Genomic DNA, 14,771 nt, shown 5'->3' with positions numbered 1-14,771 from the left:
CTCAACAGTCCCCTATCACAGCCTTAGCATCACAGGGTGATCATGTAATTGAAGATACCAAGAAATAAAATATTTCCAAACCTGACTTCACACAAGTGCTTACATTCCTTTGCATATTAATACTATTTCTTTACATTGACCAATAAAAACAAAATGTGATTAAAAAGGCCACATCCCTCACTTTTTTCCAGTCCTGTGTGGCACTCAGTGATCCCAGGGGAAAAAACACTTTGCCTGTCTCCAGCTCAGCTTCTCAAATGCCACATTTGTCCAGGTACAGTCACGAGATCGAGTTGTTCTGGCGCTCAAAATGGTTCGGGACCCGGTAATATTCATGCTCTGCAGATGTGTTGCAATTGTTCTCTCACATAGAGCTTCAGAGAAGGGTCACTGAGACCCGGGAGAGAATTTGCAGACATCAATTTGCTTCTTGAGATAAAGAGTTCACGTGACAGGAAAGAAAATGCTAATAACTATAAGAGCTCATTGGAGAAAAAAAATCATAAGCAGAAAAGAAGCCCGTGTTCATAAATGTTAGGAATAACCAGCCTGTGTAAAGAAGAGTATTGTTGTGTGTATCTGTTTATAATGTCCATATGCAACGAGGGGACTCAACCTAAAATTGGCAATTTTTATACTTGTGGGTAAAAATAGGTTGTGACTTTTTTAGTGTGGCAGTATTTGGTGCATGGATTGGATGGAATTGGAGAAAACTCTGCAAGGGGGTTAAACTGCACAACTCACACCGACTTTCGGTGGAAGACAGGGGACTAAGCCTGTAGGAAGATCCTACTCACCATGTGTGCACATGTATGTTGCCTGTGCGCACACATACACAGTGACACATACATAGTTACACAGACACACTCTTTGCAAAAAAAAATAATTATTGACATCAAGAAAGTATAACCTCAATAAAAGTCCCTTCTCCCCCCTAAAAAGAAGAAAATGCTTAAAAATATCAGTATCATCCACATGAAATCCGTGCGTTTAGTTTGCTTTACAGTTGAGTTAAACTCAGAAACACTCTACATCTTTAACATCCTAAGTAATTGTGAAAGGGTTGTCTTCCTGGACATGAACCAATTCCAAATTCTGAAATGGAGAAAAACAAAGACAAACCAAAAATAGACAAACCCAGATAATTAAAGCATTCAAGTAATCTTTTCATTACATTCAAAACCAACTTTTAATCTTTTTTTTCTTGGCTTGCACTCAGTTTCTGTACTGCCCATAGCTTTTTCCTCTAGACTTTTATTCTCCTCTGAGTTTCAGTGGAAACATCCCAACAAAGCAAGAAGTGAAATCTGTGCCTGGCCAGAGGAAAGAAATGGGCTTTTGTATAATTTTCTTGCATAAGGACTGTGCTTAGTTTGATCGCAAAGAGCACTTTGGGGAAGGGAGCAAATAATTCATTCTGGATAATCTCAATCCCCATCATACAAACATCTGAGATTTGAAAAGTGCAAAACTGCTTAAAGCTTTTCCCTTCAGTGGGAATTATGAATCAAAAGTGCCTTATAGATTCAATCCTCATTTCACACTAAATAAAAAATCATAACGATGCCCTGAAAATTCTGCCCATGATTTCTCTAACCTGGTTTCTCTATTGGGATTTTTCAGATGTGAGCATGTAGTTCCAAATTTTGACGTGAGGCTCACAGGTAGATTATTAAGCACTCAATACACCCCTAAGGGTGATGGTTAATGCCATAGCATGTGCTGGAATTAATTGCATGTTACTGACACTATCTGGAAAACTTTGTTCAAAATTCAGGAATGAAAGTACTCGCAGAGAGATTCCTGTGAAAAACCCCGCCTCGGAGGAGGAGATTAAAAATAGCAAAAAGCTCATGGGCCTCTTGCGCTGCTCCTTGCCCCCAAAACCACCCCTTCCCCACGCTCAAGGGCCCTGTTCTCACCTGCAGCCTGAACGTGCGTGGAGAGGCTCCTAAAATCTGGAGGAGAGGGTCCTGAAGGTTGTTCCAGCTAAAGATCCCATCATGTTCTTGTCAAATCCTTGCTGAAAAAGCAGATGTATAGGAAGTGCAGTGAGTGCATATTGGTTTAAAACTGATAGCTATCTACTGCTGTGAGAGAGAGCCTCCTGCCCCACTTCAAAGCTGTCCTCCACTTAAAAAGTGTTCTTCATTCTCAAACAGCCTCCTCTGTCCTCCCTGTATGTGGCTTTGGTACGTGAACTGTCAACCCTTATTGATGGATTTCATCTTCCTTGCATTGCTTTCCATCTGCCAAGATCTGGACTTCTCCAGCTTTACCAGAGGAAACCTTTACTTAAATCCTTCACTGAATATTATTTCATCTTATTCCTCATCCTGGAAAAATGACAAACATACATGCATGATGCATATATCCTTGCAGACTCCCGTCCTTCTCGTCTGATGTATACCTATGCAATGAACATCTGTGTGAACACAGGAGTGACTCAGTCACATCAAAATGAGTTGGCACAGGCTCCCGAGCAGAGCCTGGTGCAAAGCTACACAAGCTCCTACGGAGAAAGTCCCTAACTGTTAATATGAGAATGATATTTAGGTACTCTCTACCTTCCTGCCCCCAGGGTACTCCGCTTTGTGGATGTTACTCCTTCTCTTTAATTTGGCCGTTTACTCTCTGCAGGTGTTGCTGCTGTTGAGTTGGAAAAACCCAGCTTGTTCAAAGTAAGCCACTGGGAGCTGGAAGCTGGCTCGGTGCCCCATCTGGCTCTGCGCTTTCTCAGTTTCTGTTGCAGGGAGCAAAACAAATCCTAAATACTCCTCTTCTTGGTTTATAAGATTACCCTGACTGTAGGGGTGATGTAACCACAGGGCAGGGTTATGGACATAGAAGAAAATGGGGGGAAAGAGAGGAGGAGCCTTGACAGGGATCTGTTGTGTCACGCTGATCCTACACGATGGACTGCAACGAAGGGAATCTCCCAAGCTGGCACAAAACGTCCTCATCCGTTCCCAGCTTGGAGCAGTGCCGTGCAGACATGACAGCACTGACCCCAGGAGCATCGTGGAAGAGCCCACCTGAGGTAGCATCATCCCCAGGGTGCAAGCTGCCCGACACAGACACACCACCGTCCACTTAGTCCCTAAATTCTGTCCCAGCAGCTGCGGTTGCAACTTGCTGCCTCTTGCTTGGCTCTTAGGTGGGTGCCCGTGTGCTGAGAGCATCATGGTCCTCCCAGCACCCTGGGCTCCTCCCAGCCACTGCCCGCACTCGCTGCTGAATCATGGCCTTTGCAAACTCACCAACTTCAGTGAGTCAAGACCAGGGTTGTTCCTGTCAGCCGAAAAGCAGAAGCGTTTTCCTTACCTGCTTGAGCACACTCTGGAGCTCCCTGTTCGACCAAAGATCTGTGAGGAGGAGGCGAGCAGCTTCAGCCGCTTTTGGACAGGAGCTGGGAAGATGAAAGCAACCCCAGTGAATTATGGCAGGCCACACAGCAGCAACCCACATGCATTACCAACAGCCTTTAAACAAGCTCATCTCCAGCTGGGAGGCTGGCTAGACTTGATGGAGGACTGTCAATAAAACCATCCTTGCTCTCTCAGCAATGTTACATGACAACAACCTCTAGGACCAGAACAGGACAAATGAAAAAGAGAGGAGGATCTGAGTGGAAAAACTGGCATCAAACTGAGCTGAAGGAGTGTTTCTGGAGTGTGAAATCTGGGAGAGGGAAAGAGAAGGGAAATGGTGCCAACCCTTCCCTGGAGTCTGTAGGGATGGTGTGGGCGAATCACTTGGGAGGGCAGCAGAGGAACGGGCTCCATGCTGCCTGGTGAGGACAGAGGAGACGGGAGCATTCATAATAACAACATCTGCAACCATAAGTCCTTACTCAGCACAACTTAATAGATACTCGCTCACGTAACAGCTCCGAAACCGTGAGTCATAGGTGTACCTTTTATAATTTTGGAACATTTCATACGACAACCTAGATATAAACCTCCTTGCTGGTTCTTATCACTGCTCCTGATCTGCTGGACCTCGTCCTGCCTGTGGGAGACTCCTGATCTGGGTCCAGTGTCACAGCCCCAGCCTTTCTCAGCCAGAGTGAGGGAGAGGTATGACACCAGACTCAGGACCCTCCCTGTATGATACAGCTTCACAAAGCATTGTGTCCTCAAAATAGTCCTCATCAGACTATGAGAAATGGGACTGACTGGTCATCAGGAACAAGCTGGGACTTGCAAGAACCATGCTCTGAGTGTGGAAGGACAGGAATGTAACCATGTTCAGTAAATTTGGGGGCATTTCTCTTACACAGCAGTTGTTATCAAAGATATTAGCAAGTTTAACTTGGTCATAATCTCCAAAGGGATTGTGCAGATCGCTTACGTTGGTATTGCGTGGAGGAACAGGTGAACTGCAGATAATCGGAAATTCTTGAGCAATGCTTTGGGACAGGAGAACTAGATTTTATTGCAAAATCACTTCTCTGGTTAAACCATCCTATGCCATGCCATCAGAATGACTGTGTTTAAAAAAACATTTGTGGCTGAAAAGCCATTAGAAAACAATAAACCCAGAACTATCTATGATTAGATGGTCAGTACATGTCTTTGACACTCTTTTTCAAGAATATTTTGTTGTTTCTCTCTTTTTAAGCTAGAGTAATTATCTTTCTTTAATAATTTGCTTCTAATGATGCCAAATATGTACTTTAGCCATTCTGACTTCAAAACACACCTCAAAAGAATTTTTCTTTTCAAACCAAAATTACCAGCATCTGGTATCTGAGCCATTTCCAAATTCAGACAAAAGAATTTGTCCACTCTTAATTTGAAGGATTGATACTGTCTCTGTTTCAAACAGCATCTACTGCTGCTATTTAGGTATAAAAAGACTAAGCACGAACTGATGGAGCTGTGATCACAACTTCAGTATGTAAAGTAACATATCCTAAAAAGTACTGGGAATAGTGTGTGACTACAGCAGTGTAGAAGATAGAGCAGAATATCAAGGACAGCTGATATGAGCGAAAACTTTCCTAAAAACAAGTTACCTGAAAATCAAAGTTGATTTTAAGGACAGTCTGTTGTTTACAAGTAAAATTATTTGTGAAAAGTTGTGGAAAGCCAAGAAGGAAGATGTCCACTGGTGGCAGTGGCAGCAGTCATCCAAAAAACTATTGACTCAACAAAACACAAACAAGAACCTAATCAAAAGGAGACGGTGAGGCTGGGGGGAAGCATGAGGGCAGCACAAAAGACAAAGTTTTTGTACATGCATATAAAATAATGGGGGAAAATAATGCTTCCTCAAAGGACAACAATATCAAGAACGTTATGTATGTCACAGGAGATGCCAAGGAATTCCTGGAAGAAGGACTTCTTCAGGATGTCATAGGTTTATAAAAGTGATATCAAGGGGCAATCTTTGGAAGAAATGGGCAATTGGAAATCTGTGGATGAGAAGAACTCTCTTCTGCAGAAAAGAATCAAGGAAAGACCTAAGTTTCTTGAAAGACTAATTTTGGTAAAATATTATGGTATAATATAACTTCAAAATTAAATTGTATAATATAAAAGGTGTGAAAAGTGAATGGACAAAGAGAAACTGAAAAAATTAGTGAGAAAGGGATTGTGAGACGAACTGCAAATCTGATGCTCTAAAGTTACCAAAAGAGATTTTGGAGAAAAGATTTTAGTGCAGTCAGTAGAACTACTGAGAAAAACGATAATTTTATCAGTGAAATAATGTAGCTTCAAAATGAGCAGAGGAACATTTTTCAGACAGTTGGAGAAGAAAGATGAAAAGGACATCAGACATCACAATAAATCAGTAATGGTAGCTTGATTTTCAGAAACACCAACAAAAAAAAGAAGGTAATATTCAGTATTTTGGCAACTTGGATTAAAAATAACAAAGAGTGAATGAACACCACCATCACTATGAAGCCCATGTCATAGATGAGGATAGATGCAGGAAACAGAGACAATTATTTAATTGGCATGCTCCTGGAAGGAGAAGAAACCACAGCTATCAGATAAACTGCTGAACTGTTGATGCCTTTCACTCAGAATAGAGCTACAAGAAACATCCAGAAAAAGAAACCTCAGCTTTGAGGAATGCTGGTTGATATTTGAGAAGAACATTGGAAAGGAAAAGATCCATAAATTACTTGTCTGTAACCTGGAAGCTCTTTCTAAACTATGAATACAAAATTGTTTCAGCATATTAAACTAATGATTTACAGCTTCAAATGCAACAAGAGACCAGTTCAAAATTATAGTATTATAAATATTTATTTGGTGGCAGAAGAAGCGTGTGCCAGGGAGGCACTACACGGCCATGCCAACCAAGCCAACACCAATGCTGGAGGTGAGGGAAGTGTGTCCCTAGGGAAACTGAGGCAGATTAACAGAGAAAACTGCAAAATACTATCAAGGTAAAACATGTCATGGTGTCCTCCATGGCAATTTGGTCACCATTGAGACCTCCTCTGTTCTTTGCTGGCTGTGGTGCTGGGAAGGAGGAGGTTCATAGCGTGGGACTCGCCACACTCAACATCAGTGTGGGGAGCATGGGATCTGCATCCAACTTAGGCAACAGCCCCCAGTAGAGGTGTTGGATCTAGTGGGTGAGGCTCTTTCTGATGTAGGACTGGACAAATCCCACCCTAAAACTTCTTGTTCATCTTCACAGCTATAGAGGGAAGTGGGAGAAGTTAGCTAACTAGCTACTAACTTAGTGAACTAGCAGGTGTCCAAGTCACTAGAGGGCAGATCTCTTTTACATCTGCTTTGTGAGAACAGTCTGAAATGATATGGCTTGAATAAATAAAATTAGTCCTGGGTGTAAATTGTTGTTGTTTTTTGTAAGAATTGAACAGCATAAAAATCTTTGGGGACAGAAATGAATAATGGAGGAAAAGGAACAATTCAAGATTTGGGCGTTGTAAGAACTGGGGAGTTTCTCAGAAGGAATTAATGATAAAGACAGGAGGAACACAACGAAGACATCTCCAGAGTTTAGTAACTCCTCGCAGTTTAGTGAGTCAGTGCAAACAAAGCTCATCACACAAAACAGTCAAGACAATTAAGGTACACAGAACCCCAGTTATGCAACACTTTGCTGAAGCAGCAAATGAGCTGACAACCTGTCCGAGAGATCCAAAACGGAACTTTATGCAGAAGTTAATACCATTCAAAACAATGAAGACTTAGAGGAGGGCTGAGTCTCATGTTAATTGGGCTTGATGTAGAGTGGAAGCATATAAAAGCAGCAAACTGACCAATGTTTGTTGGCTGAGGTCCAAACTAAACAAGGAGGCCACTTCTAATGACTGAGAGTCTCCCTGCTGCCATGAAAAAAGTGGTAGATTGTAAGTGGTTTATCAAAAGATGATGGAGAAGGCATGTGAATGTCTTTTCACAACAGAAAACAATAGGTTACTTGTATAAGGCATTTTAAAACAAAGACGGATGGTAGGAAAGATGAAAGTCTAGGAAGGAGAACACATGGTCAAGGACCATCTAAGTTTAACACCTGTTTGGCCAGAAATGAACATAATTTGGCAAGGGGTGACAAGCTTTTGCACAGGGCTGTAGGGAGTACAGATAACAAGCAGGACAGAATTACTACCACCAAAACTCAAAGCACATCCTAAAAGAAGAAGTGGTAAAATACATTGGGATTGCTCAGCTGTTGTAAGATATATGTGAGTAGACCGGGGCAGGTACTTATATAAAAATATATATATATATATATGTATATATGTATATACACACATGCTTCACCAAAGCTGCATGTTTGCCACTTGAGATGGATATTCCAACAGTAAGATGCACAAATCTGAACATTAAAGCTAAGCACAGTACCATTATATCAGTGGTGCTTGAATCAGACCTGACCTTCATAAGGTTTGCAGGAAGCTGTGAGTGGGAAGCTCAGGTGCTAGGGAGTCAGGGTCCCTACTGACATCCCCTGTTTGATGGCTGGAATTTTTAACAGGGTTTAAGATGTTAGTCCTTCAGTTCTTTTTAGAATTTCTTAAAAATTCAGCCACCAAATTTCCTGAGGCCCCTTTACAAATCCCACCATGGATGGCTCATGCCTATTTCCAAGAAACCAGTGCTGAGGATTTGTGTTTACCAACATGCTTGAAATCTTTTAGGTCTCTCCTTTTACAAGCAAAGGGAAAGAAAAATGCTTTACTATGGCTGGGAAAGGTCTTGGGAAGGCTCTGGGGTTAATCTGGCTTTGCACAGAGTGCATGGACTCAAAAATGTCTGTGCACGACCCTCTCCATGCCTTCTGCCCCAAACTCACCCATTTCGGCACAGGCTTACTACATTATTTAGCATGTTGCTTGTCAAGTAAGACTTTCCCAGGTGTGGGTTGGACATGATGAGGTTCCTCAGAGTGTAACAAGCTGATGTCATGATCTCGGCATAGCTGTTGGTATTTCCAGACTGGAATGACAGGAGACGTGATACATCTGGGAGGACCTGGTGAGCTAAAGAGGTGGAATGTTCCAATCAACATTTAAATAAAACCTAGCAGAAATGAATGATACTATTCGTGTTAGCACTATTCAATACAAGAATGCAGTGTTACCTCTGGAAGGATGCACTAATAATGTTGGACAGTAATGGCATAATAGTCATCACTTGCTTTTCAGAGACAAAATGAGAGCTGCAGGTCTCTGGAAGGGCAATGATATTGGTCATGGGTAGTCAAGTCCAACTCATTTCCCAAAACACTATCATCCTTGTGATCCTGCATATTTATCATTATCTATAAAGCATACCACATGCTTGCAGAGACTTTGAGATAGCACACATTTTGTTAATTAAGCCTGCAGACATCACCTGTAATTGTCGTTTTGGCCAGAAGAAATGACACTGCTTTGCCCAGTTTTGGAGCTTGGTTAAGTCCTATTATGGAGTTTACAAAGCGAGGTGGGCAGATATTAAAGAGTTAGAAACTAGACCTTGTTCTGGAATCCACTGTAGTGGAAATTACTTACCCATGGTTTTGTGGAGAACAGGATGCCGGGACATGTTGCTCAGCAAAGAAGCCCCAGACCGGACAACTTCAGAGCTGTTGGACTGGAGGAGCCGTGCTATGCGAGGCAAACCTTTTTCCTTCAAACCAATCAATTGGCTCATTGCATTGGACATCTAGGATACAGAACAGAGATGTTGCATGACTTCTAATGCCAGGAGGACACAACTGGAATGATGTACGGGGCCAGACAAACATGACTACACTATAAAATAAGCATCTATATAATACCTTCTTCTGCTACCATAATCCCACTTACTTTGTCATTTACCCCTCTTCTCCACAGGCATTTGCAAAGTCAGACTCTCATCTTCTGTGATATGGCTGGGACTTCTGTCCTCTTTGTGGAGCCTGAGGGGGGACAGTTGCTCACCCAACTGATATTCCCATAAGCTGAAGAAGTTTTACCTCCATGTCCTTGTTGCTCTTGCCCTTGCCCAGCGCCCTTGCAGCTCCCTGCCATGCCACAAGTCATGGGCTGCTTTGGAGTAGGAACAGCTAATGATACCTTTAAAAAACAAGCTGAAGACCAAAAATACTCATCTTGGATCCTGACCTTGTGTTTGTTTATATAAATCTAGAAGATCTCAGGATGTAGCCAATGCAGATGAGTGTTCATGGATGCTGAAGCACATACCCTTAATAAATTGCCTTCTGGCTGGTAGAGTTTAAACTGAACTTCTCAGCTACTGCCCCACCAGAAAGGCTGCTGGAGATTGTTGCACCATGAGTGACACATGTCCATCAACAGTGACACGGAGATGGAGGGAACGGGCTGGAAAGCAACCCTCTTCCAGTGGGCTGAGACCCAATTTCCCTCCCATGCTCCAGGAGGCACATGTGCCATGTTACAGATCCACACCAGCAGGACTGGGATTTGTAAAGCTGAGTCTGAGAAGAGATTCAGAGTTCTCCTCTATAAGCTAAAGCGTTCTAGTAAGCTTTGTGAGCTTGCCCTCAGTTTCCCTTTCCTTCAAGTGACAGCAAACCCATCAATCAACCCCCAACACGAGCTCTGAGCTTGAATAAGACCCTTGAAAGGAGAAGCCACTTGTGCACATCCAGGCAAATTCCAACCATTCCCTTCCACAAGGGTGAAATAAGTTGCTTCAATACTGTCAGAGCTGGTTTTTGTTTGTTTGTTTTCTTCCCCCTGCCCAAAAGACATTCTTGTGTAATGATCTTGATTGCTGAAAGCCTTTTCATTTCCATGGAGCACATAGCTCCAGCCCCATTGCTCTGATCAGCTCTACCCATACTGCGGCAGCCTCTCTCCACCTTGTTAGTGCCACTGTTTAGTTAAACTGCAAAAAAAGAAAGGTTCTCAAAGTATTTCACATCGAAAGGCTTGTAACTAAAGCTCCCAGGAGATCGGAGCTGGCAGGTTAACGCTGTCCTAGCAACGAAGGTTCCTTTCGTGAGTCAGTCCGTGTTTCTGGGTGGAACGCTTCACACACGTGACACGCCTCTCCTACGTATGAAATAATTATCTCTTTATCTCCCTAGCCATCTTATTTAAATTGGAATTGATGAAGTTCGACACAAACAGACAAGTCGAGGTTTGTCCACGTGAATGCAGCCTGTGAGGACATGCCCATGGTAGTGATACTGGGCACAGCAGAGCTGCTGTCGTGACGTGGCCCTCGCCGTGCCCTGGCTCCTGCAATACCCACAGCATCACTCAGCCGTGTCACCTCCACGCTGCCATACCTACAGGTTAGGACATCTGTCAGAGCTATTTTACAAGCAGCTCTGATGTGAGGACAAGCCACAATCCACAGCACAACCCACCCTGTTATTAGAGCCAACTCCCACTTAAAAACCACACACAGGCAGTGGTGCACGCACCTCCTTTCTCTCTGCTTTAATGACATCTGTCCACATGTGCACATCTGTGCACATCCTCACTGGTGTCCTGGGGGCAGGCCACCAATACCAGTAGATGCTGGTGGTATGGCCAACCTAGAGGAGCCCCTGGACAGTGTATGGATCTGGGATAGACCCTTGGGATGCTGATTACAGCCCCCCATGAGATCCTATTTTTGGCATTAATAAATACCTCAGCTGGAGCATCCACTGTGGAATGACTTGCAATAGTGCCCTGAGGTTTAAGGAGGACATTTTCCTTTCTGATTACTGTAAAGTGCTGACACTTTACAGTGTGCGGAGGGGAGAGAAGCGCTTACCAGCCCTCGGCTCGCAGTGAGGTTTTGCAGAGCTCCAGCACAAGCTTCCAAGGTGGCATCCTTCTTGCTCTGATCCATCAGGGACAGGTAGGTGCGGATGGCATCAGAGTGGTAAAGCCAGCTGGGTCCTTTGGGTTTGAAATCCTCCTCAGGAAGGGGGACGCCATACTCATCATTCTACAAAGAGATGAGAAACTGGAGGCTCAGATCCTGCTCTTCACTTGCAGCCCCTGCCTGGGGCAGAATATCACATTCCTAAGCCCTCTGCGGCAGATCTTACCTCCATTTTACCACTCCTACTGTTGAAGCAACCTGTGAGAGTTTTGTCCATATAAACACTCCGGGCCATGTGGTTGAGCTGGGTGTATTTGTTGGGAACTTCAGCATCCAGGCGGTAGGAGAGGTTGTGCAGGATGCAGATGCAATTCTCCACAGACTGAAATCGCCGCCAGAATAAAAATGCAAGCATCACATTAGGCAGAAAAATATGGAGCAGCACCCGCTATAGCTGCAGAAAGGACATACACCTTGCCATAATTAGCCTTTTTTTAGCAGTTATACTGTATAAGCTCCTGGCCGTGCTTAAGGTAACAATGGATGGGAAGGAAGAAGGAGGTAGAGTATGAATGAAGGCCACATAGCCCAAATGCTATGCCGTGGATCTAAGTGAGCTGACTGACTCAGTGAACCTTATTAGGTCCCACTGCCACAGACAGGTTGATAACAGGAAAAAAAAAGCACAAGCGCAGAGGGTGGTTATCTCAAACTGCCCACCATGAAATGTTAAATCTTGAAAGCTTCCTCTTGCCTTAGTCAACTTGCAATGACTGTCCAACTCACAGCTACAGATTAGGGGACATTTTTTTACCAAGAACAAGCTTTTAAGCCTCCTGGATGTCAGAGTGCCCAATGTAAACAGGAGAATGCCCAATGTAAAGGGAGAAATTTCACTAGATACCTGTAACCAACACCAAAACATGCGGTTACATTTCTGAAGATCTGTATTCCACACGTGCTGCTGAAACTGGTCTATAAACTGAGATGTGGTGGTGGGAAGAGTAGGAGATGGAGGTTAGGATGCTGGAAGGATCCCAAGGTGGGAGGGGAAGGGAGGAAAGCATACTGGGGGCTCAGGAGCCAAAATATTTTGCTGTGTCTCTGTGCTTGGTAAACGGAAATTATAAATCCCACCTTTACTTCAGGCCCAGAGCACAGAGGACTTGCAATCCTACAACAGATTGCACTGGGATTTGGAAGGACAAGAGCAGCCACAAAGAGTCCAGTCCCCTCTCGTGTTTGTTTGAAAGGGATTTTGAGATATTCCCAAACTTGAAATTATTAACTATGGGGCTGAACTCTAGAAAACAGCTTGGGGTGAGCATCTGGTACCTTATCATCAGGTCGGTTAGAAGCCACACAGTTCTGGGTGTAAGTCATGACTGAATCAACCAAGCCAGGGTAATTCCTCATGGTCTGGCGCCCCATGTCTGCAGAACTCAAGTTTCTGAAGAAAGTCATCGCAGAGCATGTCAGGAGAGAAGGAGGGGAGAGGATTAGTTGGGTTCACTTACTAGTCTCTATGGGCTCTGTTCTCGCTATGGCTGTAATTGAATTTCAGGATATTTTTGTAGATTCAACAAGGCTGGTGTGCTGCTCTCATTTTGGAGGCATTCTGTAGGACTGCACTGGTGCACAGCTCTCTTGTTGCTCTTTAGGATTGATTTCATCCAGGAAAATGTCCTGTTAAGGAGCTCTGCATAGAAGACATCCTTCTAGTGACAGTAACTATCAGCAAAATTTTGCCTTAGAGGCTATGCATGTGACTTTACACAGACTCATCACCTCCTTGGATGTGTTTCCAAAGAGAAGACTGAATAAAGACCATCTGGAATTATTGTGAAGATCAGGAAGGTGCATATAGTTGTAAGCATGGAGCTACACAGGGTCAACAGCAATATTTGCAGGGGAAACCGGGGGCAGAGATGCTGAAGAGCAGCAATCGCTCTGACCAGAAGGACTGACCAGTTTGTAATGTTGTAACGTATTCCTGAGCACTGGTTGCTGCCAGGACAGGGGAGTTTTTCCAGTAACAGGAAATGTTTTTTTGTTGTTTTGTTGTTTTTTTTTCTTCCCTGTTTTATCGCCTTGTAGCTTGCAAATGAAAAACAAAGAGCGGTTGGCAGTCTTTGTGAGATATTCACTTCAGGCATTCCAGAACTGGATTTGATGTTCACTGTGATTTGCAGCCTCCTCATTAACATGAATTCATCTGCAATCCAGAAATGCTTGAGCAGCAATGGCTCGAGCCCAGGGCAAACCTAGGGCTGTTCTCATCTCTGCGTTATGATGTGGCAGGGCAGTGAGTCAGAGCAATCCTGGCTCACCCCTTGGAGCAGGGGCTCTGGACCCAACAGCCCTGCTTTCCTTGGCTTGCTCCCCAGCCCTGCTCCCCCCAGCCTTTTGAGCTCCCTCACTGACCTGCATCTGGCAGCCTTCACTTGGGATGTTGGATATTACTGCCACAGACTGTGATAAGTCTCAGGAGACAGAGCCTGCCTTGAGCTGAACTCCATGGAAAGCTCCTTTTACAAGCGATCATCATACTCTTTTCCTCATTGCCCCCTCCCTGGCCGTGTTTAAGGCCAGGTTGGATGAGGCTTTGAGCAACCTGGTCTAGAGGAAAGGTGTCCCTGCCTGTGGCAGGGCGGGTTGGAACTAGATGATCTTTAAGGTCCCTTCCAACCCAAACCAGTCTGTGGTTCTATGATTCTATGATTTTAATGGGCTATTTTGTGGCATCAATGGGTTGAGTTGGTCTTAAAAGTGGAGCACCTCATATGAAATGAACATGACCCATCCCGATGTGCAACTGCACGGGGAAAGTGCCTTCCAAGACGGGGAAGGGAGCAGCACTTGCTATCTTTCAGACAGAGTTCCCAGCCACAGAAGACGATAGTATCATGTCTCAAAAGGCCCCTACCGTATTCACTCATTTCGTTTCATAAGCAGATACAGCTCCTACTAGCTGCATGTCTGGTAAGGGTGCGGTCGGCGCTGCGCTCCCTCGGGGAGAGCTTCAGTTGATGAAAGTACCTAATTATACAGGGTATTTTTTTTTTTCCCCACTTGTTCCCAGTGAGACAGGGAGCTTGCATCCAAGTGGAGGAGGGTGGTAGGAGAAACAGCAAGTCAGGGCGAAGATCGTCTACAAAAGGGCTCTGGCTTTCCTGTGAAAAAAATAAACTACTCTGGGCTCAATCCGCACCTCCTGTTTTGTAGCTGACCTGCCTGACGAAATGAGCCAGGAAAAGTCCAGGGCAATGGGACTGCTCTGTACTAAAACAGTTATTAAAATCAGTGGGAAAATGCTTGTTTTCCCCACGTAGAGAATTCTGTCTTTTTGTCACCTAAAACCCAAACCAGTTTGTTTTCTAGAAACCACAATTTTCTCTGGAAAAAAAAGTGTCAAGTTTCCTGGTCTGAGGTGAGCAGGCTTCAGTATTGCAGCTCTCCCATGACAAAGCAACTTATATTTTTTGAGCAGGGACTTGACAAGAA

General features: G+C 44.1%; 1 protein-coding gene across 1 annotated transcript in view; it reads right to left on the bottom strand.

The window, feature by feature from the left end:
- Positions 1 to 1,044: 1,044 nt before the first annotated feature.
- PKP1 (plakophilin 1) overlaps positions 1,045 to 14,771 on the bottom strand; it is a 44,232-nt gene continuing 30,505 nt past the window's right edge. Inside the window, exons 7-14 of the mRNA XM_068419445.1 lie at positions 12,603 to 12,717; positions 11,494 to 11,649; positions 11,214 to 11,390; positions 8,990 to 9,143; positions 8,290 to 8,476; positions 3,325 to 3,409; positions 1,923 to 2,023; positions 1,045 to 1,095 (exon numbers count right to left, since the gene is read on the bottom strand). Coding sequence (XP_068275546.1) covers positions 1,952 to 2,023; positions 3,325 to 3,409; positions 8,290 to 8,476; positions 8,990 to 9,143; positions 11,214 to 11,390; positions 11,494 to 11,649; positions 12,603 to 12,717 — 946 coding nt within the window. The 3' untranslated portion in view covers positions 1,045 to 1,095; positions 1,923 to 1,951. The remainder of the gene's footprint in view (positions 1,096 to 1,922; positions 2,024 to 3,324; positions 3,410 to 8,289; positions 8,477 to 8,989; positions 9,144 to 11,213; positions 11,391 to 11,493; positions 11,650 to 12,602; positions 12,718 to 14,771) is intronic.

This window comes from Nyctibius grandis, chromosome 27 (assembly GCF_013368605.1).
Source record: "Nyctibius grandis isolate bNycGra1 chromosome 27, bNycGra1.pri, whole genome shotgun sequence".
NCBI lineage: Eukaryota > Metazoa > Chordata > Aves > Nyctibiiformes > Nyctibiidae > Nyctibius > Nyctibius grandis.
Note: the sequence above shows the minus strand (reverse complement) of the source record. Positions and strands in the feature narration are given on the sequence as shown.